Source organism: Tursiops truncatus, chromosome 1 (genome assembly GCF_011762595.2).
Source record: "Tursiops truncatus isolate mTurTru1 chromosome 1, mTurTru1.mat.Y, whole genome shotgun sequence".
In the NCBI taxonomy this organism is placed as follows: domain Eukaryota; kingdom Metazoa; phylum Chordata; class Mammalia; order Artiodactyla; family Delphinidae; genus Tursiops; species Tursiops truncatus.
This window is the reverse complement of record NC_047034.1, coordinates 23,944,878-23,966,573: the sequence shown is the minus strand read 5'-3', so window position 1 is coordinate 23,966,573 and position 21,696 is coordinate 23,944,878. Positions and strand designations below refer to the sequence as shown.

The 21,696-nt window shown below is 35.7% G+C and overlaps 1 protein-coding gene across 16 annotated transcripts in view; it reads left to right on the top strand.

The window, feature by feature from the left end:
* Positions 1-21,696, top strand: part of CDC42BPA (CDC42 binding protein kinase alpha) — a 326,271-nt gene that overhangs the window by 95,073 nt on the left and 209,502 nt on the right. For all 16 annotated transcript variants that reach the window (XM_073801177.1, XM_073801159.1, XM_073801161.1 and 13 more), the window contains exon 3: positions 12,606-12,689. In XM_073801177.1, the coding sequence (XP_073657278.1) occupies positions 12,606-12,689 (84 nt within the window). The remainder of the gene's footprint in view (positions 1-12,605; positions 12,690-21,696) is intronic.

The window sequence follows — 21,696 nt, the reverse complement described above, 5'->3', positions numbered from 1 at the left end:
TATGTTTAAAAGGTGATTTTAATAGTTTTTCATATTTACTATGTTTAGAAAGCTCATTCAAAGTATCTAACCTTACATACCACCAAAAATAGAAGTGTTTATTTTTCTATATGAATTTTAGACTCAACTTGTCTACTTAAAAAAAGTGTTATTTTCATTGGGATAATGTTAAATTTACGGATTAATTAAAGGAGAATTGATACCCAGTCTTTGGAATTACATTATGATTTATAATTTTTGAGAAGAAAGATAGGCAGTTTTCCTAAACTTTTGGCTCATTTATTAGGTATTTTTTCTTCTGTTGCTGTTGTTGGGATAGTTTACTACCATTATATTCTGATTTTTTTTCTTGGAAAATATGAAAGCTATTATTTTATGTATACTAGTTTTTTAATATTACTTCAGTTACCAGCTACCTTACCAAAGTACCTTGTGGTTTCTGATAGTTTCCTTTTCATTTATTATTTTATTCCTTTCAAAGTATACAATTATATCTTCTGGCAAAAATTCAAACATTTGGAATATACACTGACAGTTTCTTTATGAGCTCTCTTTAGTCTTTGAGTTTATTAATTTTGAGCTTTAACTCCCTATGTCATTGCTCTTATCTGTGCCTTAATTTTCTTCTGTAATGTAATTTGGGCTATGCTTTCTCCATTCTTGTCTCTATCTAATCCCATTTTATTCATCCTAGATTTCAGGAATTCTTTAAAATATCTGATTCGTTGATGTTATTCTTCTTATTTTCCAGTGTTGTAATTGTATTCCTTTGAACAACATATATTTTCTGTAATTTCATGAGATTGTGAGAGAGAAGTAAATGAGTGTCCCTCATTTACCATCTCAAAACCATCTTTAAATACTAACAAAAAGAAAACATCAACAAAAGTCAGTGTACCTGGCTCTTGGTGCTTCAGTAATTGAATATTTCTTGACTGGTCTGCACAGCTCAGGTTCTTTATACTACTTAAGTGTTTCCATCCCTTGAGAATCCCAGTCTTCCCTGTTCTGCGTCTACATACCTTCCATGAATGTCTCTAGTCCCTGTACTCTAGAATCCTGGATGTTTTTGATACTTTTTATTTCTGGGCTATAAGACGTTGCATCCATGTAAGGACATAAGGTTCCAGTTACTCTGTTCTCTTTGCCTGTGGGTTTTAACCAGTATGTTGGAGCCAGATCAGGTTTAGTGTTATCAGGATCCCCTGTTAAAAAAGATTAAGACATGAACTTGGAGCCAAGCTGGAGACTTCCCACTACCTTCCCTCAAATGTAAACCTTCGTTCCTCACTTTGGATCTCAAAATAGACAAAAATTATGTATATCCAGCTAGCTGAATTATTTCTAGTCAGCCTTAGAAACTCATTTGCTAGTGGAACAGAGTCATATTAAGATATGGGCTTCTAGGCTGATTGCTAGAGGACAAGTCTTGAGTCTTAGGACTTCACAGAAGTGAAGGAGGATTACTCACCTTTGTTTTTCAACACTTGTCTCTTGAGTCTAATAGAGAGGGTAGAACCTTTTTCGCTTTAAAGATAGACTATTTTTATTCACTCCAAATTTGAACTCTAGGAATAAAAAAGCAGCAGGATAAGTTTTACAGAAATGGGAAGTAGAGCAGAGTGAATTTGTCCAGGCACTCACCTTTTATTGATACAGTTCCTGCAGATACTTTGAAATGACTCATGCGTTATATTTAAGGCCAATATTAATGGATATTGTGTTTTCAGAGAAAGTGGAGGTCATCCCGGCCTAACAAAATATATTTTGTTATTACTGTTGCTTCTTTAAAATCATTACATATTTGCAAATGAGTGAAAGAATTGATGGCAGAATGCAATCAGTGAAAGAACTGAATGGGAAAATGAAATCAGTAGATTAATGAGTTTATAAAAATGGGAGTGAAGATGTAAGATACTTTTATCTTTCTAATGGGGAAGGTGAGAACCTTGTACAACTTCTTCCTAGCACTTATACTTTTAACTTTTAAATGCCTTATTTCTGTGTTTAATGTTTGTCTTCACCAATAGACTCTTAGTGAAGGCAAGGACTGAGTTTCTTTATTCATTATACTCAGTACTTAGCACAGTACTTTTAAATATAATAATTTTCCTTATTGGAGATTAAAAACAGAAAAATGAAGTTCTTTTTTTCTTTCATCCTTCTCTATTTTGACTAATGAAAAAAATACTTATTAACCATATACTATAATCCAAACATGTTCCATACCCTTGATTAGGATCACAGTCTAATCTACAAGAGGGAAAGGTACACAGCATTGAGATCTACTTCTGTAATTTTGGGGGCATTTCTTTCCAATTTTATTTCTATTCATAGGTAATAAAATTGGGATAGTTTTATAAACATTGATATCTAACCAGCTTTTCTAACCAAATATTTTAAGTCTTTTCCCCATATGTTGAAACATTTCTTTTAAACCTGATTTCTAATGGCTCCATAGAAGTCCATTATGTGGAAGCTCTGTAATTTATTTAACAATAATGTTGAGCTGGAATGTATGCTCCATGAATATAGGAATTTTTCCCCTGTCAGTTCACTGCAATTCCCCAGCACCTACAACAGTGTCTAGTACATAGTAGGTGCTTAATACATAAAAAATGAATGAAATATTTAGGTTGTTCTATTTTTTCTATATTAGAAATAATGCTCTCCAAAGCATTTTTGTACAAAATGCTTTCACTGTATTTCAGATGCTTTTCTAAATAATTACTTCTAGAAGAAACTTCTAGAAGAGGACCTTGCTGGTTGAAAGGATATGGACAAACTTATATGATTTCAGAGTCGTTTTCTCTATGAAATAATGTTATCTGTGGCTTTTTTTTATACTTTAGTTTTATAAATTTTCTATAATAATTATATTCTAAAAGAATCAAAATAGTTATTTTATTCTTTTAAGTGCGTTTCTTTTATTCAGGGAGCAGTTAGTAATCTTGTGCCTGGAATATAGGGTTTTTGTTGTTGGTGGTGAAAGATGAGGATTGAAAGTTTTCTTGGGCAGATGCAGCGAATGATTTGGTATGCTATTCTAAGGAACGTTATTTCATAGGAATGGGAGTCCTCTCAAATGTTAATAAGCAGAGTAGTGATAGAATGAGAATGATACGAAAGATCATACTGATAGTGTAGAGGAAGGATTTGGTAGAGAAGAGACCAGAGGGAGGGAGATCCTGGATTTCTCACTCTCTAGCCTCCACGTCATTCAATTCATCATTGATTTTTTTTTATCCTAAGTATTTCTTGAATTTCTTCTTCTCTCCCTTAGGTAAGTCCTCAGTATCTTTCACCTCAGCTACTGCTGTAACCTTCTCATTTCTTTCCCTGCCTCAGAACCATTCTCCACAGAGCTATTAAAGTGATGTAGCTACAACCAAATATGAAGAATGGTTCCCTGTTATCTACATTTTAAGGTTCTAGTTGATTAGCCTGGCATACAAACCCTTCCATTATTTGGATCCTTCACTTTCATTTCCAGCTATTCCCTGCTGTGAAGAAAACCTTTCCTAAGAAAGAAAACTGCTTATTATCCCTGTTTGTCTTCACCCCTGTCCCCCGCACAGATAGCACTTGCTTCTGTGCCTCACTCACACTGCCCCCATTTCCCCAAATATTCCCTCTCTCCAGTCAGAACCCCCTTGGTCCCCTTTTTCTGGGGCTCACTGTGTAAGACTCATATGTCAGTAACCTCTTCCAAGAAATGTTAACATATATATTCACAGATTACATGCCTCCCTCCTTTCTCCTGCCTTTTTGGCTTAGGAATCTCTCTTCTGTGCTTTTTATGGGACCTTGTTTTTACCTTTCCTTTCATGCTGTGCTGTAATTATCTGTTTAGTTATGTTTCCCACACTGGACTGTGAGATTTTTGAGAGCAAGGGCTCTTTTATTTCTTTGTATTCTCAGCAGTTAGCATATAGTAAGGTGGTCAAAAAGGAACCTATTATCATTTTTCAGATGAAATAATGAGGGCTTGGAGCAGGCCAGTGGGCAAGAAGGATGGGTGGGATAGACAGATTGTTAAAGAAGTCACTTTGGATGTCAGTGATAAGTTAAAGGTAGAAATCATGGATGATTGAGGTATGCAACCTGAGTAAATGAGTTTAACGTGCAGGTTTTTGACTTGTTAAATTTGAAATATTTGCTGAACATTCTAGAGAGATGACTAATAGGTAACTAGAAGTATGGGTCTACCTATTAGGAGATAAGGATTTAGGAGTCATCAGCATAGAAATATTAATTAGGGCATATGGAATAGATAATACAGGTCAGGAAGGAGAGGAGATATAAAAAATGTGGAGTAGGGATCCTTGGGGAAAATCATTTAATAGGTTACAGAAAAAAGAAAAAGTAGGGTAGTATATTGATTGTCAGTGATGTCCAATAGTGAAGAGAGGTTGAAACAGATGAGAATTGAGAACAATATATTTTATTTGGAATTTGGAAGGTCATAATTGATCTTTGAGAGAGTAATTTCAGTCCAGTAGAGGGAAATAGCAACTAGATTGAAATAGGTGATTGAAGAAGGCTGAGAAACGAATGATGAACAAGTGGAAAAAGCAAGCATATAGTACTCTTTGCTTTATGGAGAAATGATACCTTGTGGAAAAAGGAATGTGATATCACTTTCTTGAGGGGAAGGTAGGATGGCAATAAAGTTTTTGTTTTATGTTTTATTTTTGGATGGGAGATGGTCATGGAAAAGTTTATCAATTGGTGTTCAGGAGCCATAAGAAAGAAGGCTTGAAGTCCAGAAATAAATCTTTAATGGAACAAGGGAAAGAAGAAAAGGAAGGGGGAGAGCCTGGCGTTAAGATCTCAGATGATACTGTTATCCTTGCAAGTGGTGGGGACACTTCTTTCTTGGGCTCAAAAGGAAAAGAAGTAAGGAGAAGTAGAAATAGAGAAACATTTAAAGGTGGTATGAGGGAATGTGAAGGATCTATTTTCGGTGAAGTAGGCTACCAGGTCCTTAATTGCAGGGTAAGGTTTGGATAGGTCAGGGATAGGACAGATGGTGGTAGCAGGGTGGCACAGGTCATTTTAGAAGATTGGTAAAGGACAAGGGATTAATGTTGAGGCTGCAGATAGATTTAGGGCTCAGTTGAGATTGAACTATGGAAAAAATAAAGCAATAATTTAAATACTTAAATAATATGTATATTTGTTTATATATTTTTTTCCATAAAAGAGACTGAAGAAAAGGACAGGGCCCTGGAGAATTGCTTACAGTTACTCAGTAGGATTAAGTGAGGCAGATAGTTAAGGACAGTGATATTTGCTCTATAGTCCTAATGCTTGGAAGAATTGAAGAATGGGTGCAGGATCGGGAGTGGGCTGCTGCAGACAGCAGTCTGGCTGTCAGTAGACTAAGTCCTGCCTGGTCATAGGCCAGTGTGATCCAGAGTCAATTCAGAGTGTTTAATGCATGACTGATAATATTTGAGATTTAGTATGAGAAGGTGCCTTCCTTCCTTTTCCTTTCTCTTCTCCTTTCTTCCTTTCTTCCTTCCTTTCTCTCTCGCTCTCTCTCCCTTTCTTTCCCTCTCTCTCTCTCTCTTTCTTTCTTTCTTCCTTCCTTCCTTCCTTTTTTTATTTCTTTCCTCCCTCCCTCCCTTCCCTCCTTCCCTCCTCTCTCCCTCTCTCCCTCTCTCCTTGCTCTGTATGTATATCAATTAAAGTATGTAAAATAAAAGCAACAAATAGATTGTAGATAGATTACTCTATTTTAAGACAGTGAATTTTGTACAGAAAAGTAGTATTGGCTGCTTTATGAGTTCTTACTGTTAGTTATTCATTCCTGGTTAAAATATCTCTGGTGGCCTTACATACCCTGTAGTAGTTATCAACTAATAGATTTCAAAATGCAGACAGCCCTAAAGAGAATTTTTTTTTCTCCAAAGTATTTTGTCTTCTATCAGGAATTTGTCATTAGGTATTATATAGACCCAGTGGATAGGTTCATCTCTGGCATGGATATCTGACAGAAACAGCATTTCTCTCAATTATGCTTTTTCTTTAAAAAAAAAAAAAAAAAAACTCCGAAAATGAAAGCATAATTTATGTACCTCCTACAAGAAATGCGTAAATTATGGGAAATAATAAAGGAGCAAGATATAATTGAAAATCAACAGCTCTATGAGTTAAGAACCTACTCTCTACGACTCAATTGTTGTCAGTTACTGCTTAACTTAACGCTGGGTTTTCCTTTTTGCTTTCAGGAAAACCTTTAACTTACGCCCTGGGTGTTGCCTGTCCACAGTTTCCTGGTGGCTCACCGCTTCTGCCTGCTCCAGCCTTGCTCCGGCAGCTTCAAGGCTTCTGGGCTTCAGAGCTTGTTGTGAAAGCTTGCTGCTTTGGCCTGCTACCCCTGCTTCAGGTGTCAAAAGCTTTTAATTAGCTTGCTTCCTCTAATTACCATAACTAGGCCCTAATGTGTCTGCATAACCTAGTCTTAGGGTCTGAAAGGAGAATTATTTTTAGCCGTTCATTCTTCCTTAAAAACTCTGTACCCTGGCTCTCCTGGGATTCAAGGGAGAGTGAAAGACGTTTGAAGTTATATTGCATGATTCACCTTTGAAGCCTCTGTATATGGGCTAGTCTTCAGTCCATAGGGGCACACTGGCATGGGCATACTATATTTTTATAGCCAGTGTCTGCTCTAATTGGTCAATGCCCATGCTGTACCAATTTCTAAATATTTTGACTATCACTACTATATATATACATTGCAGCTCCGTAGAGAGGGTACCTCTAGCCGGTTTAGTGAACTCTTTGTAGCGTTTTTAGTTTGCTTGTTAAAGAGACTCAGTATTTTTTTAATTAAATATTTTGAATACAGACTGATCACTAACAGAGCAGTTTATAAAAAACAAATACAGTGATTTCCATACATATTAACAATGATCACCATTAACATGACAATAGGAATCAAGACTATAGGCATGATGAATGGGAAGATCTCTTCCAAAACCTGGAGAACTAGTCAGTACTCATAGCAGTAAATAACTCTAGCTCTGTAATCAGGTCGTGAGGACTGTAGAACCTACTTTAGAGTGGTGTAGGAATTGATTTTGGCAGTATATGTATTGTGCTCAGCCCAGTGCCAGTCACAGTAAGCTTTCGATAAATGAGTTGTTTTTGTTTATTATTATTAATAATAAATGATGGTAGACATTATACAGCAGAGATAAAAAGGAGACAAAGACATGGAGCAATGAATAGTGACAGTAACAATACACGAAAGATAATAAAAGCTAAGTTGTGAAGTTGAGACTTTAAAAGCCGTACATAATTGTTAGGAGAGCAACATGAGCTGGAATAATCTGGTACACACTTAAACCTTCAGATACAGAATTGTATCTCTTTTATCATAATGCCTTATTTTTGTTTGAGTTTCAGTATCAATTTAGTAGTGTACTTGAAGCTGAGCGTATTGTATTGATGCCTTTCAACTTTCTTTGTAGATACACTCATATAGATTACAAATCACTCGTTGTTTATTCAGTAAATATTTATTGCGTACCTATTGATTCCCAAGCACTGGGCACGTACTAGTGAACAAATGAGAAAAAAATAACACCTACCCACAGAGAGCTTATGTTCTAGTGAGTGAGGCAAACAGTAAGCAAAATACATAAATAGAATATACAGTTTGTTAAGTAAAAAGAGCTAAGGGGAAAAGGAAGCAAAGAAATGGGATAGAAAGTGTGAAAGGGCAGAATGACATTTTAGGGAGGGATTGAGAGAGCAAACCATGTATAGCTATAGGGGGGAAAGACCATTTGAGACCTACGGAGTAATAAGTGCAAAAACACTAAGTTGAGATTGAACAAGGTGATCAGTATGTTTGGAGAGAGTGATCTAGGAGGAGAGTAATATGAGATCTGGGAGACCACGATATGTTGGACCACGCTACTTATAAGTTATAGCAAGGACTTTTTTACATGGAGAGAGATCAGAAACTGAAGTTTTGGAGCAGAGTGTCATGATCTGAGCTAGTTTAAACAGAATCACTGTGGCTGATGTTTTGAGAACAGATTTTGGGCTGTGAGAGCAGAAGTAGAGAGGCTAGGCAGGATAGTCCAGGCAAGACATAATGGTAGATGGGAATGGTGTGGACTAGAGGAGGAGGTATGGCAAATTCTGGATATATTGAATGTAGACTAGATTTGTAGAACTGCATGCCAGCTGCTTCTTGGATATTGAAATTCTGTGTAATATAGTATGATCATTCCTAAGTTATATGTTGTATCTCTAAGTGATGATTCTTAAATCGTGTTTAAGAACTCATTCATTTACATTTGTCACCTACTGATTTTTCTGTAGCATTTGCAGTTTTTCTAACATCGTAGTGCTTTTAATATGCTGTCTTTAAAGACAGCTCTATATTTGGTGTTTTTAAAAGCATGTCTTTGTTCTGTATTAAATTTATAATCTTCCCGTCCCTACTAAGTGTACTGTTCATTCTGATCAAATTATATAAGAAAGGACATTTTAACGTACTACCCTCTTATATGTCAGTTAGCTGTGGCTCTTGAAAATCTAGAACCTGAAGTTAGATTTCTAGGAGAATCTTCTCCTCCTCCTCCCCCTCCTCCTCCTCCCCCTCCCCCTCCTCCCCCTCCCCTCCCCTCCCCCTTCCCTCCTCCCCTCCTCCCCCTCGTCCTCCCCTCCCCCTTCTCCTCCTCCTCCCCCTCCCCCTTCTCCTCCTCCTTCTTCTTCTTTACTGAAATGAACATGAAAATGATCTGTAGTGTCAAAGGAGAAAAGCAAGATCAGTTTTATTTTATCACTTCATCAACTTCATACTCTTGTCTCATCATGTCATCAATTTGATAATTTAAGAATATTTTCTGAACTGCCTTTAAAAAAAATTGAAGTATAGCTGATTTACAATGTTATGTTGGTTTCTGGTGTACAGCAAAGTGATACAGACACATATTTTTCATATTCTTTTCCATTATGGTTTATTACAGGATATTGAATGTAGTTCCCTGTGCTATACAGTAGGACCTTGTTGTTTATTTTATATATAGTAGTTTGTATCTGCTAACCCCAAACTCCTAATTTATCCCTCCCTCACCCCGTTTTGCCTTTGGTAACCATAAGTTTGTGTTCTGTGTGAACTGACATTTTTATTTCACCACATCCCACTGCATTCCAGAAGAGTTTTTAGGCAGCTCATGAAACTGTTGTAAGCTAGCTTTGAGAATGTTTTTCACCCTGCAGCAGCATGGCATTCCTGATTATCACATAGATGTGTAGTATGGGTCTCGTTTTGGCCATTATCAGCCACACTGTAAATACCTCAGTAATTAATGGTCATTTCATGATCAGGATGAGGTATGGTATTCCATACTATCCCATCCCATGCTTCAAATTTCATATGTTCTGTCCAGAAAATGTAGAAAGGGCAATAGAAATCATATCCCCTAGAAATACCTGATTTTTAAAATGTTTTGATGCCTTTCTCAGAATAAATATGGCATAGAAATGTATAGCTAAATACTTTATATATAAAAAAATTAATTTTAGTGTACAAATTTTAATAAACTTCTTTTAAACAATATACTGTGAACTTTTCCCTATTAAATAGTATTCTTTAACAACATTTTCAAGAATATTAATAATTTTCTATTATTTGTGGTATGTTCAGTAACTTTCACCTTTCAGAATATTTAAGTTATTTACAATATTTTACTGTTGGAAACCACACGTAAATATTGTGGCTTAGTTTTTATTTGTATATATATATGTTCATTTGAGGATATTTCTAACTATATTTCTATGTTGATGTATGTGTCATGGGTATAAATTTATAAAGTTGGAAGTTGAAGAGATCAAAGCTTCTTATTTCCTTGTTACAGAAATGGAAGAAATTAGGATGTTTAACGTCTACCACGTATTAGTGATAGAGTAAACAACAGTTGAGAGATTGGGCTATAATGTGCTTAGTGCAATGCTTGGCACATAATAATAGCTATTGCTTATTGAACACCTATTAAGTGCCAGACCCTGTTTTAAATATTTCATACTTGTGTATAGCCCGAGTCTGGCTGTAGAGTCCACGCTATCACCACTACCCTGAACAGCCACGCTAAGTGCTAGCTCAGGGTTTGAGTGTTCAGTAAGTGCTAGCTTATTTCTACTGCACAGCTCTATAATCCAGAGGTGGTTTTGGTTCCAATAGTATTTGGATTTTAGAAAGATAATTTAATACATATACTCTATTTTATATAACAGTCCTATTGGGGTTTTGAGCAGAACCTCATAAGCAAATGCGTTGGTGTTTCTGCAGTGAAGCATGTTTATCTTTACACTGAGATTAAAAAGAAAACAGAACTCCCCCAAAACTATGCTTCGCCTGATTCATTCGCCAAATGAAGTTTGAAAACCCTTTGGCTTTTAGAATTGCAGGTAAGGGATTGTGGACCTTCATAAAACTCTTAGAAGAGTAACTGGCATTTAGAACACACTCTATATATGCTGGTGAATACTGCTACTACTATACTGGTTATCATCAGATACTTATATACTCATGTGCATAGAAAATTCGTGAATCACACAGTGCTGGGAGGAGTTCTTTTCATACCACATGACCTGAGAAGGGCAAATCTAAGTGTTGGAGTTTTTCAGCCATTCTTCTCTAAATCAGAATAAGAGAGGGCTTAAGTGATAGCCGTCCTTATCTCTTCCCTGTCTTAAATGTAGGCATGTCTAGCTCTATGCTTCCATCTGTTTGTGCTCCCAGTTGTGCAGCATATGATTTGAGTCTGCAGAATAATGAAACTTGCGTTTTCAGACTTTCAGAGATCCTAGTGAAAAAATGTTTCAAGTTTTTCCTTGCTTCTTATCACAGCACTCCCCCCCACCCCGCCTTTTTTGTGGTGAGAACATTTAGATCTACTTTTCTAGCAACTTACAAGTATATAATACAATACTGTTAACTATAGTCACCATACTGTACATTAGACCCCCAGAACTTACTCATCTCTCATCTTATAACTGGAAATTTGTACCCTTTGACCAACATCTCCCCGTTTCCCTCAACTCCCAGCCCCTTTCACCACCTTTCTAGAATTAGAATTCTAGAAATAGAATTTGCTGTTTCTGTGAGTTCACCTTTTTCAGATTTCCCATAGAAGTGAGATCATACAGTTTTTGTCTTTCTGTTTCTGGCTTATTTCACTTAGCATAATATCCTCTAGGTTCACCCATGTTGTCACAAAAGCAAGATTTCCTTCTTTTTTTATGGCTGAATAATATTCCATTTTCTTTATCCATTCATCTGTCATTGGCTATTTAGGTTGTTTCTATATCCTGTACAGCCCCTTTTCTTTAAACATGAACCAACTGATCCATCATTTCTGCAGATATGACCAGATACGACTAAAGACTAAAGTGACTGCATATGAATTTGAGATACTTCTTCTTCCTTCCCACCATTTTAATTGATGAGAAACTGTAATCACAGTCATTAGTATAACCATTTATGACAATTACCAAGATGTATTCTAGTTTAGATAATATTATAGTATTATACACTGATTTTAATTATATAGTCATATTATTGTTATTGCACAATGATCCAAAAATAAATTTATTAAATGCCCCTGATATGTACATTTGCTATTAAGATTTAAAAAATTTTGGTCTTGAGTTTAAACCTATTCTCTATGCTTAGAACTATCCTTTTGAACTGTTTGTAGATATGTTGTATATAGTTTGTTTTCTCCTGCACATTAGAGTAGTATTTGTCTTCCCCCTACTCCACCCGCCCCCAGTAAAGGCTGAAAACAGCCTTTGTCTCCTCTTATGTAGTTCAGTCTCTGCTCTATAGCATCCCAAGTGAGCTGCAAGGGCCCTTTGAGATTATCTAGTCAAACTGAGGGAGAGAAGTAGAAACAGAAATGTAATCGGTTTGTTGAGAGTGAAAATAGGGGATTAGTTATTTGTATTTGACAGTTTTTTGATCCATAACTAAAATACAAAATACAGAAATATCTGTTCCTTTTTTTGTCGGAAAGGTATGTGTGAAGTCTGCAATTTGTAGAGGTGTTAGCCTTAATTGATCTTTAGGTTGTGTGTGTGTGTGTGTGTGTGTGCGTGTGCGCACGTTGGGGGTTGTGGTATAGTGTGTAAGAATACGTGGCGTGTCAGTTTATGGCGTACTGTTTGATCCCCATGAAACATGTTTGTTTTGGCAGCTGGCTTTCCCTGTAGCATCGTGTTGGAATTTGGCATGCAGTGTTTAAGCTCTAGTTATTTCATTTGGTACATTTTGGTCAATTTCTTAGTGATAGTAGATATTGAGTTTAAATTCCAGAGCAGAAAACTTGAAAATGAGAATATAGTATACGATCACCAACCGACACCATGTTCAAAAACACAGTTGTTTGTTTGGCACGTGTTCACTAATGTAACTTTTTCAACTGACAATATTATTTGATTTAGGATCTTAGAATTTGAACTGCATGGAAATCTGATAATTTTGGTATTTATTTTTTTTACAGAGAGGAAAAAGGAAAATGGATGACTGAAAAAAAGTATTATTTGTCACATTTTAAAAGTTGTATTTCCTTTCCTAGGTTGCTGTAGTGAAACTAAAAAATGCAGATAAAGTATTTGCCATGAAAATATTGAATAAATGGGAAATGCTGAAAAGAGCTGAGGTAAGATTCTAATTATTGGAATATTTAAATAATATTTTAGAAATATTTTTAGAGAAAAATAAAATGATAGAGAGCCCATAGGTCTTTAAGTATCATTTAGTAACCTTTTATCTACGATGGCATTATTTTTTAAAGCCTAAAAGACAAATTCAGTAATTCACAATTATGATATAGTTATGATGAATGTTACATTTGTGATGCTATTTTAATATTATCTGAAAACCAAATGGAAACCCTTTGAATGTCAGGCTTAGACACTTATGTTAAAAGGATGTGTGGAAACCAGTTTCTTTTACAGGAAGAAATTTTGTAGTGACTGATATCCAATTTGATATAACTTGTTTATATTATTTATCTGTATTCTGCTATAAGCAAATTCCGCAGGAATTTTGAATATGGCCTGTAAGAATTCTGTTTATTGCTGACTATGCAGTTAAATTTATGTTTTGTTTCATATTATTAAAAATGGGAGTAAAATCTGCTGTTGAAAGAGTTGTCAGCATTTTAATCTTCGTGCTAGATTTGAGGGAAAGACTGACTGGCATGATGTTAAAAATATCTAATAGCCGATATGTATGTCAAACCTGACATTACATGTAAATTTGGGGAGTGGTTCTGGAGGTCTGCTGTTCTGGGTTATAGTGAGTTGCTCAGTGAGGTAGGGCATTCAGGGGCCTCAGGGAAGCAGAACTTACTGGTGTGGAAATATTTTAACTTACAGAAGGATTATACTGCTGAGTAGGCTGAGTGTTAGCTCTAGAGGGTAGTAAGATTCATAAGAGGATAATGAGAAATTAGCCCTTAGAAATCTTTCTGTATATACCAGTACTTGTAGCAACCTGAAAAACAGCAAATACATAGGGAAAAGCACAAATGGTTCCCATGATGATAGATACATACTGTGGTAGTGAAAGTAAATACTTCAATATTTCTTTCTTTTAGAAAATTTGAAGAAATAACAAAACACAAAGAAGAAACTAATAATCACTTGTATTCCATCATTTAGAATTAATAACATTTTGGGCAAGTTTTGCTTTCAGTCTTTTTCTTTTCTATTTGCCTACTGAAAAAAACTGCACACATGAAATTACAGATATATTCTTTGTAAAACAAATAATAGCACATTACAGATAAAGCTAAGGTACTCTTTGACTATACCCCGCCCAAGTCCAGCCCCTCTCTACCTCCCAGAGGTAATTACAGAGGTAATAAAATCGTGTTTAAAAGAGTATCTGGAAAGTTTTATGTCACTCTCTGACATATGTGCCAGTGCCCGTTATATTCAATAACTTCAATATTTACTTTTGTATTTCCCTAAAACTGAATTGCCTTACTGTCACTAGTCATATTTTCCAGGTAATAAACACTGAGATTGAGTTTAGTATGCAGTCTATTTATTAGGGGGTGCCTTTGAAATTGACATTGACAGACAGGAAAGGAGGTGAAATACGATTTGTCAGGGAGAAGTCAAGCTGCCCCTTCAGCCTCTGTTGATCCAACAGGGATCCGTGGAGCAGAAATGGTCCTTCAGAGTTTTCCTACCTTGGGCCAAATGGTTGACCTTTATGCACTTGCCTCAGTTACTCATTGGATACGGGCTGCCTCCAGAAGGACATGGCCTTGGGCTAGTAGGCTTTCCGTGGCTGAGACAAAGCCTGGAGGGGCTGACAGCATTGCCAGCAGTTGGAGCAATAAGTCTTATTATTAAAAATTAGTAAAGAATTATGTTCTAATTGTTTCGCAGAACTCATAATTGTAGTGGGTTAGTGTTCCAGGGTTAGAACTTTAAAAAAATTTAATTAAAGTTTGTATTTACTTTTTATGATGTTGGATATGTTGGGGAAGAAATTTTTTTTTTTAACATCTTTATTGGAGTATAATTGCTTTACAATGGTGTGTTAGTTTCTGCTTTATAACAAAGTGAATCAGTTATACATATACATATGTCCCCATATCCCTTCCCTCTTGCATCTCCCTCCCTCCCACCCTCCCTATCCCACCCTTCTACGTGGTCACAAAGCACCGAGCTGATCTCACTGTGCTATGCAGCTGCTTCCCACTAGCTATCTGTTTTATGTTTGGTAGTGTATATATGTTGGGGAAGAATTTTGAAAAGAAAGAGTAACTGGTTTAACTTTCATTACTCACTGGAGGAAGTGGCAAAATTGAAGATAAAACAGGAATAATTAAAAATTAAATATTATTTTGTTGAATTAAAAATCATTAATATGTTCTGTTTCTGGGACAAGATGGAATAGATGTGCTTCTTCCTATCTTTCCCATTAAGTACAGCTAAAGACCATGGACATTACATATAAAACAGATATACAAAGACTCTGAAAGGCAGAGAGAATGTGGAAAAACTAGGGGCCTTGGGACCCAAGGAATGTCAGTCGTTCCGTGAGGTCAGTATTATTCTGATGGAATAACCAGATAAGGACCATACAAAGAAAGTTAAAGATCAATATGCCTCATGAACATAGATGCAAATATCCTTAAGAAAATATTAGCAAATAGAGTTCAGCAATATATAAAACAAATCATACACCATGACCAAGTGGGGTTTATTTGAGGGATACAAGGCTGGTTCAGTATTTGAAAGGAACTTGCCTCAAACTATTTGAAACATTCATTTTTTAGGAAGAAATTCTACATTGAAACTTTTAAAGAGGAATTCATTTTAAAGTAGGATGGAATTATATTTCTGTGCTTGAATTGTCAAATCCTTTTTTTAAAAAAACATTGAAAAGAAGCCCGTTCTGATCATTACTTATCTAATTTGGGAAAACTGGTCCTACCAATGATGCTTAATGAATTACAAATGAGCAGCAAAATTTCTTACTTTTTAAATCTGTGTATTGTTGATACTTTAGAACACTATTCAGAGATTTACCTCCAACCTGTTTGTCATATTTATTTCTATTTAAGGTATGTAACAGATATAATAATTAGTGGGACATGGATTATTTGAAGATACTAGGAAATTTGTCTCTTTCTGTACCTGGCAGATAGATAATTAGTAAATAATCTTATAGGTACAAAGATTAATATTTCTAGAGATTCATCATTTACAAACTTTGTTAGTATGTCAGCAGTCCCTTAAGTTAACTTCTCCTAATGTATTCTGTGAATTTTACTTTCATTTCAAATTTATTCAACTCTTATTGATTTCACTCATATAGGAGATGTCTTACTCATTTCGTTGGAAGATGCAGTACAGTTTACAGAAATGCTCTCCATCTCAAGAGTCAAACCTTTCCAAGGCTCAGTTATCTTATTTGTTAAATAAAGATAATTGTCTCTATACCATAAGTGGAGGAATAATATATCTTAGTTTAACTGTGATAGTACTGGTTTATGCCTGTTGTCTTACTATTTTTATTGTTGTTAGCCCTGTTTTATTATTTTTATACATGTATGTGCCAGGAGGAGTAGTAGTAGTAGCTGTAGTAGTTAATAGTAGTAATGAATTGAGGTCATTAGATTGGAACTGCCTCTACTTCCTGATCTGCTACGTATAGTAAAAAAAAGAAAATGCAAGCACTCTAGAAAATAACAAGTAAAAAAATGAAAGCTTTTTTTTCCCTCCCTCAGATGTCCAGTCTTTCTGTTCAAAGTAAATCATTATTAAGATGATTTATTTATCCTTAATAGAAAAATTTACTATACTGGAATCATATTAAAAGACTGATTTTTTCACAGTGCTTTTATCACTTAATAATATATATTGGATTTTTCCATTTCCATATTTATACTTTTACCTAATTATTATTATTATTATTATTTTTTTGCGGTACGCGGGCCTCTCACTGTTGTGGCCTCTTCCATTGCGGAGCACAGGCTCCGGACGTGCAGGCTCAGCGGCCATGGCTCACGGGCCCAGCCGCTCCGTGACATGTGGGATCTTCCCGGACCGGGGCACAAACCCATGTCCCCTGCATCGGCAGGCGGACTCTCAACCACTGTGCCACCAGGGAAGCCCTCTTTTTTTTTTTTTAAATAAAGTATTTATTTATTTTTTATTTTATTTTTGGCTGCGTTGGGTTCTTGTTGCTGTGTGCGGACATTTCTCTGGTTGTGGTGAGCAGGGGTTACTCTTCGTTGCAGTGCACAGGCTTCTCATTGCAGTGGCTTCTCTTGTTGTGGAGCACGGGCTCTAGGCATGCGGCCTTCAGTAGTTGTGGCTCGTGGGCTCTAGAGCGCAGGCTCAGTAGTTGTGGCGCACGGCCTTAGTTGCTCCGCGGCATGTGGGATCTTCCCGGACCAGGGCTCGAACCCGTGTCGCCTGCATTGGCAGGCGGATTCTTAACCACTGTGCCACCAGGGAAGCCCTACCTGATTCTTTTTAATAGTTTCATTATACTGAATGGATATATTGTTTAGTATGATGATTTTTTCTTTTAAACATTGATGGGCATTTAGATTATTTCCACCTTTTTACTATTTTTATTTGGTTATTTCACCAAATCTAACTATGTGTGTTTAGCAAAGAGGAATTTCAAAACAAGAGAGAAAATAGTGCATCAGAACTAGTCACGCCACCTAAGAAGTATATGCAATGTGACATAGAAATAGAAAGGGCTGTGAAATACTGTTAATCAGAGATGTTGCTGTTGGCTGCCCTGAGGTACTCCAGGTTGTGTATGCTGAGGTTGAAGGGATTTTAAGTATAGCTTTTACACTAAGGGATTTTCACGTCCTGCTGACTCTAGAATTTGTCCACTCCCCAGATTAAACTGCTCAGTAGTGGAATTCCTGGGTTGTGTGGGACGGGTATACCTTTAAACTTCGATAGCTATTGCCAAATTATCTTCTAAAAAAAGTTGGATCAGTGTATCTTTGCACTCATAATATTTAAACATGTCTGTTTTCTCACGCATTTGCCAATTGTGGATGTTATCAAATGATTTATGTGATGTATCTCATGTTTGATTTTGTCACCAAATACATATTAATATGGAGATTTAAAAGTAAATTGATGCTTTGGTGTGTAAGAGCTGATATTTGAAGTTCTTGCATTTTGCAATTTAAAATTCCACCTGTTTATCTATTTTTTTTTAAAAAAATACTTGACTTTTTTCCCCTCAAATATTAGCTTAGAGAGAATGATTCAATTATTATTTGAAAGTCTTCTTCTGTGGTAATACTTCATGGGTGAGATAAGTCTTTATTACTTATAAATTAGAAGCCAAAGTAGATATATCATGAATGGATTTTCTCATTTTAACATGTGATTTCCAAGTATTTGGGCAATTTGGATATTCTGTATAAGAATAATGATCTGATGAATGCACCTATGGATCTAGGGAAGAGAATCATATGACAGTTTTGCAGAATTATTATCATTTATATATGGTCTGTATTAACTTCTGTTTCAGCATAGGTATTCCTTTTCTTCTTTCTTTTTAACCAATAACCCATTAAGGATAAAATTTAAACACTATGTAACTGAATATTAACAATGTAAAACTGCACAACACTCAAAACCATCACTGTGCAAGCAGAATGTTTGGTTGAATAGAAACTGAGTGACAGAATCTGAAGATGCTATATGGTCTCCAGTAACCTCTCCTTTGTGATGATCGCATTCTTAGAGACCCAAATATTCTTTTTTTTAAGGGAGGATTTTTAAAAAATCTTACTTAGTTTTTTCAAAAATGTAATTGAAATGGACATTATTAAATGTCTTTATATTGAATCCTTGGTATACATGCATCATGGTTGGGTTAATATTGATCTAGAACAGGGTTTTTCAGCAGTGGCACTTATGACGTTTGAGGCCAGATAATTCCATCTGGGGGCTGTCCTATGCATTGTAGGATGTGAAGCAGCATCCCTGGCTTCTTCCCACTAGATGCTGGTAGCATTACCCCTCACCCCTCCTCAGCTGTGACAACCAGCTGAGGACAGTGTGATATACTGAAGCAAAAAAGGAGACTGTGCTTCACATCTAAACTAAGTATCTGAGGCATTAATAGGAATAGTCTATAATACCTAAGTATGTATGGGTAAAATCATATGTCTGAGATTTGCGTCAAAAAAATCCTCTGTGTATATACATATGTGTGAGTGTTCACATGTATGTGCGTGGAGGAAGGGTGGTGGTAAGTGGGTGAGAGTGTAGATGAAATAAATTGAACAATAAAATAATTGTTGAAATTGGTTGATGGGGGCAGGGGATTATTTTACTGCTTTCTCTTGTATATGTTTAAAATTTTATATTAGAAATAGTTTATATTTTATGTTTTTAAAAATTAATTTTTTTTTCACTACATAGTTTAGAATAGATTAGAACCTACTAAAGTTAATCTGTTCTGTTGACAGGTAGTCTTTGGAGCTTTATTTAGTTTGGAGTCATCAGTCAGTCACATTTCCAGATTCTAGCTGGAAATGTCTTTAAAATTTCAGATAGCTGTCCTGGTAAGATAAAGCCAGGAGAAAGGAGTCTCCTAGGCTTGACAGACTTCACCACCTCTCTAAAATGTTAGCAGCAAACCATAATTTCAGGTCAGTTAAAGTCTGAAACAGAACTTAGTTGTATGTCAAGTGATTCTATTTTCCCCGTAAAGTGAATGAAAGCATAATATTGTAGATTTTAATAATTGAATTGACAGGTAAAACTGCCCATTCATTTGGTTTAAGCTTTATTTGTTTTAAAATTTTTCCTTGGTGATGCTGTTTTATAAATGGCTTTGGAAATTCTATTGCATCAAATAAAATTTATGGAAATATGTGGAAAAAAATTAAGGTACTTAATTAGGGTAAATTAAGTAATGCTAATTGTTTTATATATCATGGCTGTTGAATTTATCTTGTGGGAAATAAATTATTAGGCACCTGCTATGTGTAGAATACTGTCTGATGGTTTTTCAGTGTGTATGGAATGTGGTACAGCCATTAAGAAAAATTAGGTCTCTATGTACTGGTGTGGAAAGCTGTTCGGATATATTGTCACTTGAAAAACGTGACTTACAGAGCACTGTGATCTCATTTGTGTAAAGGAAGGAAAGATAGGGGAGATGGGATGCCATATGAATATAGTTGTGTGTGTGTGTGTGTGTGTGTGTGTGTGTGTTGTGTGTGTGTTTATATGTATACAGAAATTTTCTGAGAAGAAATTCAACTGAGTTATTGGTAGTAACCTCTGGACATAACAGGTGGACAGTGAAACTATCAGGGCGTGACTCAGGGAGACTTTTAATTTCTACTTTACCTTTCAGTTGTTTTTGGCATAGCAGCTTTTTAATTAAAAATTTAAAGATATATTGTAGAATCATAAAGTATCATATAAAGTTATTTTTTATTTTTAGCCACACATTTCTAAGGTTCTCCAGGATACATCTTTATAATAGTGGAAATATATCCTCAGAATAAATTAAAACTTTTATAAATCAGTAAGAAAAAGACAATTCATTAGAGAAAATGGGCAAAGGGAGTTTTTCAAAGAGAAAACTCAGATGTCCAATAAGCATATGTAAAATTATTTATTTACAGGGAACTCTACTCGATGCTCTGTGGTGACCTAAATGGGAAGGAAATCCAAAAAAGAGGGGATATATGTATATGTATAGCTGATTCACTTTGCTGTACAGTAGAAACTAACACAACATTGTAAAGCAATATACTCCAATAAAAATTAATTAAAAAATGAGTGCAACAAAAAAATTATTTATTTGCACCTGTAATTAGGAATATGTTAATTAAAAGAATGATGAGATATTATTTCACACCCATCATATTGACACTCAAAAGTTTACCAATGACAAGTGCAGTTGAGGATGTGGGGAAAAGGAGAGATTTCATACACTAGGGTGAGGGTAGTAACTGGCATACCACTTAGGAAAGAAAATTGGCTGAATCTGGTAAAGTTGAAAACGCTTAAAACTAGTATTTCTGTTTCCAAGTGTATACTCTAGGAAACTCTTGCAAGTCCCCTACAATGAACGAGTTCCGTTCCCGAGAGCACGTTTGTAAGTCCAACTTGTTTGTAAGTCCAACAAAGTTAGCCTAGGTGTCCAACTAACACAGCCGGCTATATAGTACTGTACTGTAATACGTTTATAGTACTTTTCACACAAATAATACATAAAAAACAAACAAAAATAAAACATTTTTAAGCTTACAGTATAGTACCTTGAAAAGTACAGTAGTACAGTACAACAGCTGGCATACAGGGGCTGGCATCGAGTGAACAGGCAAGAAGAGTTACTGACTGGAGGAGGGAGGAGAGGTGGGAGATGGTAGAGCTGAAGGATCGTCAGCAATAGGAGACAGAGGGCAAGCTGCAATTTCACTCACGCCTGACACTGATGGCACAGGTTTTAGTTCCTTGCTGGATTCAATTCTATCTACCCCCTTGAAAAAACGATCCAGTGATGTCTGGTTAGTACTGTACCAGCTCCATCACCGCTGCTTTTACACTTGCTTCCAGACATCCTGGGCTTGAAATAAAAATACTGTACTACTGTACTGTATACAGTGCTGTACAGTAAAGTATACATAAAAGCACAACCACTTGTAGAGGATGCATGCATATGGCAACGTATGCCAGACAGGGGAACTAACTTACGTGATTGGACATGGGAACACGTGTTCGCATCTTTGAAAGTTCACAATTTGAAGGTTCGTATGTAGGGGACTTACTGTACATTTGTACAAATATATTCATTGGCAGCATTGAAATAATACAAAATTGGGTGATCTTTGTGATTGGGGGGTTATATAAATAAATTCTGCCGTATTCATACAATGGAATACCGCAGCAATTAAAAGGTAAACAGCCATCTATGCAAAGGGATAGATGAAATTACACTATTCATGGAAGTTTTCAAAACACAAAACAATGCTATTGTTTTTGGACACATACATGAATAATAAAGCATGTGATGGGAAGAATATATACTAACTTCAGATTATTCATTTTCTCAGAGGGAGAAGGGACAGGAATGCTCTAGGAATAGGAAGGCTACAACTTGTATCATATTTTCTTAATAACAAAATGATCAGA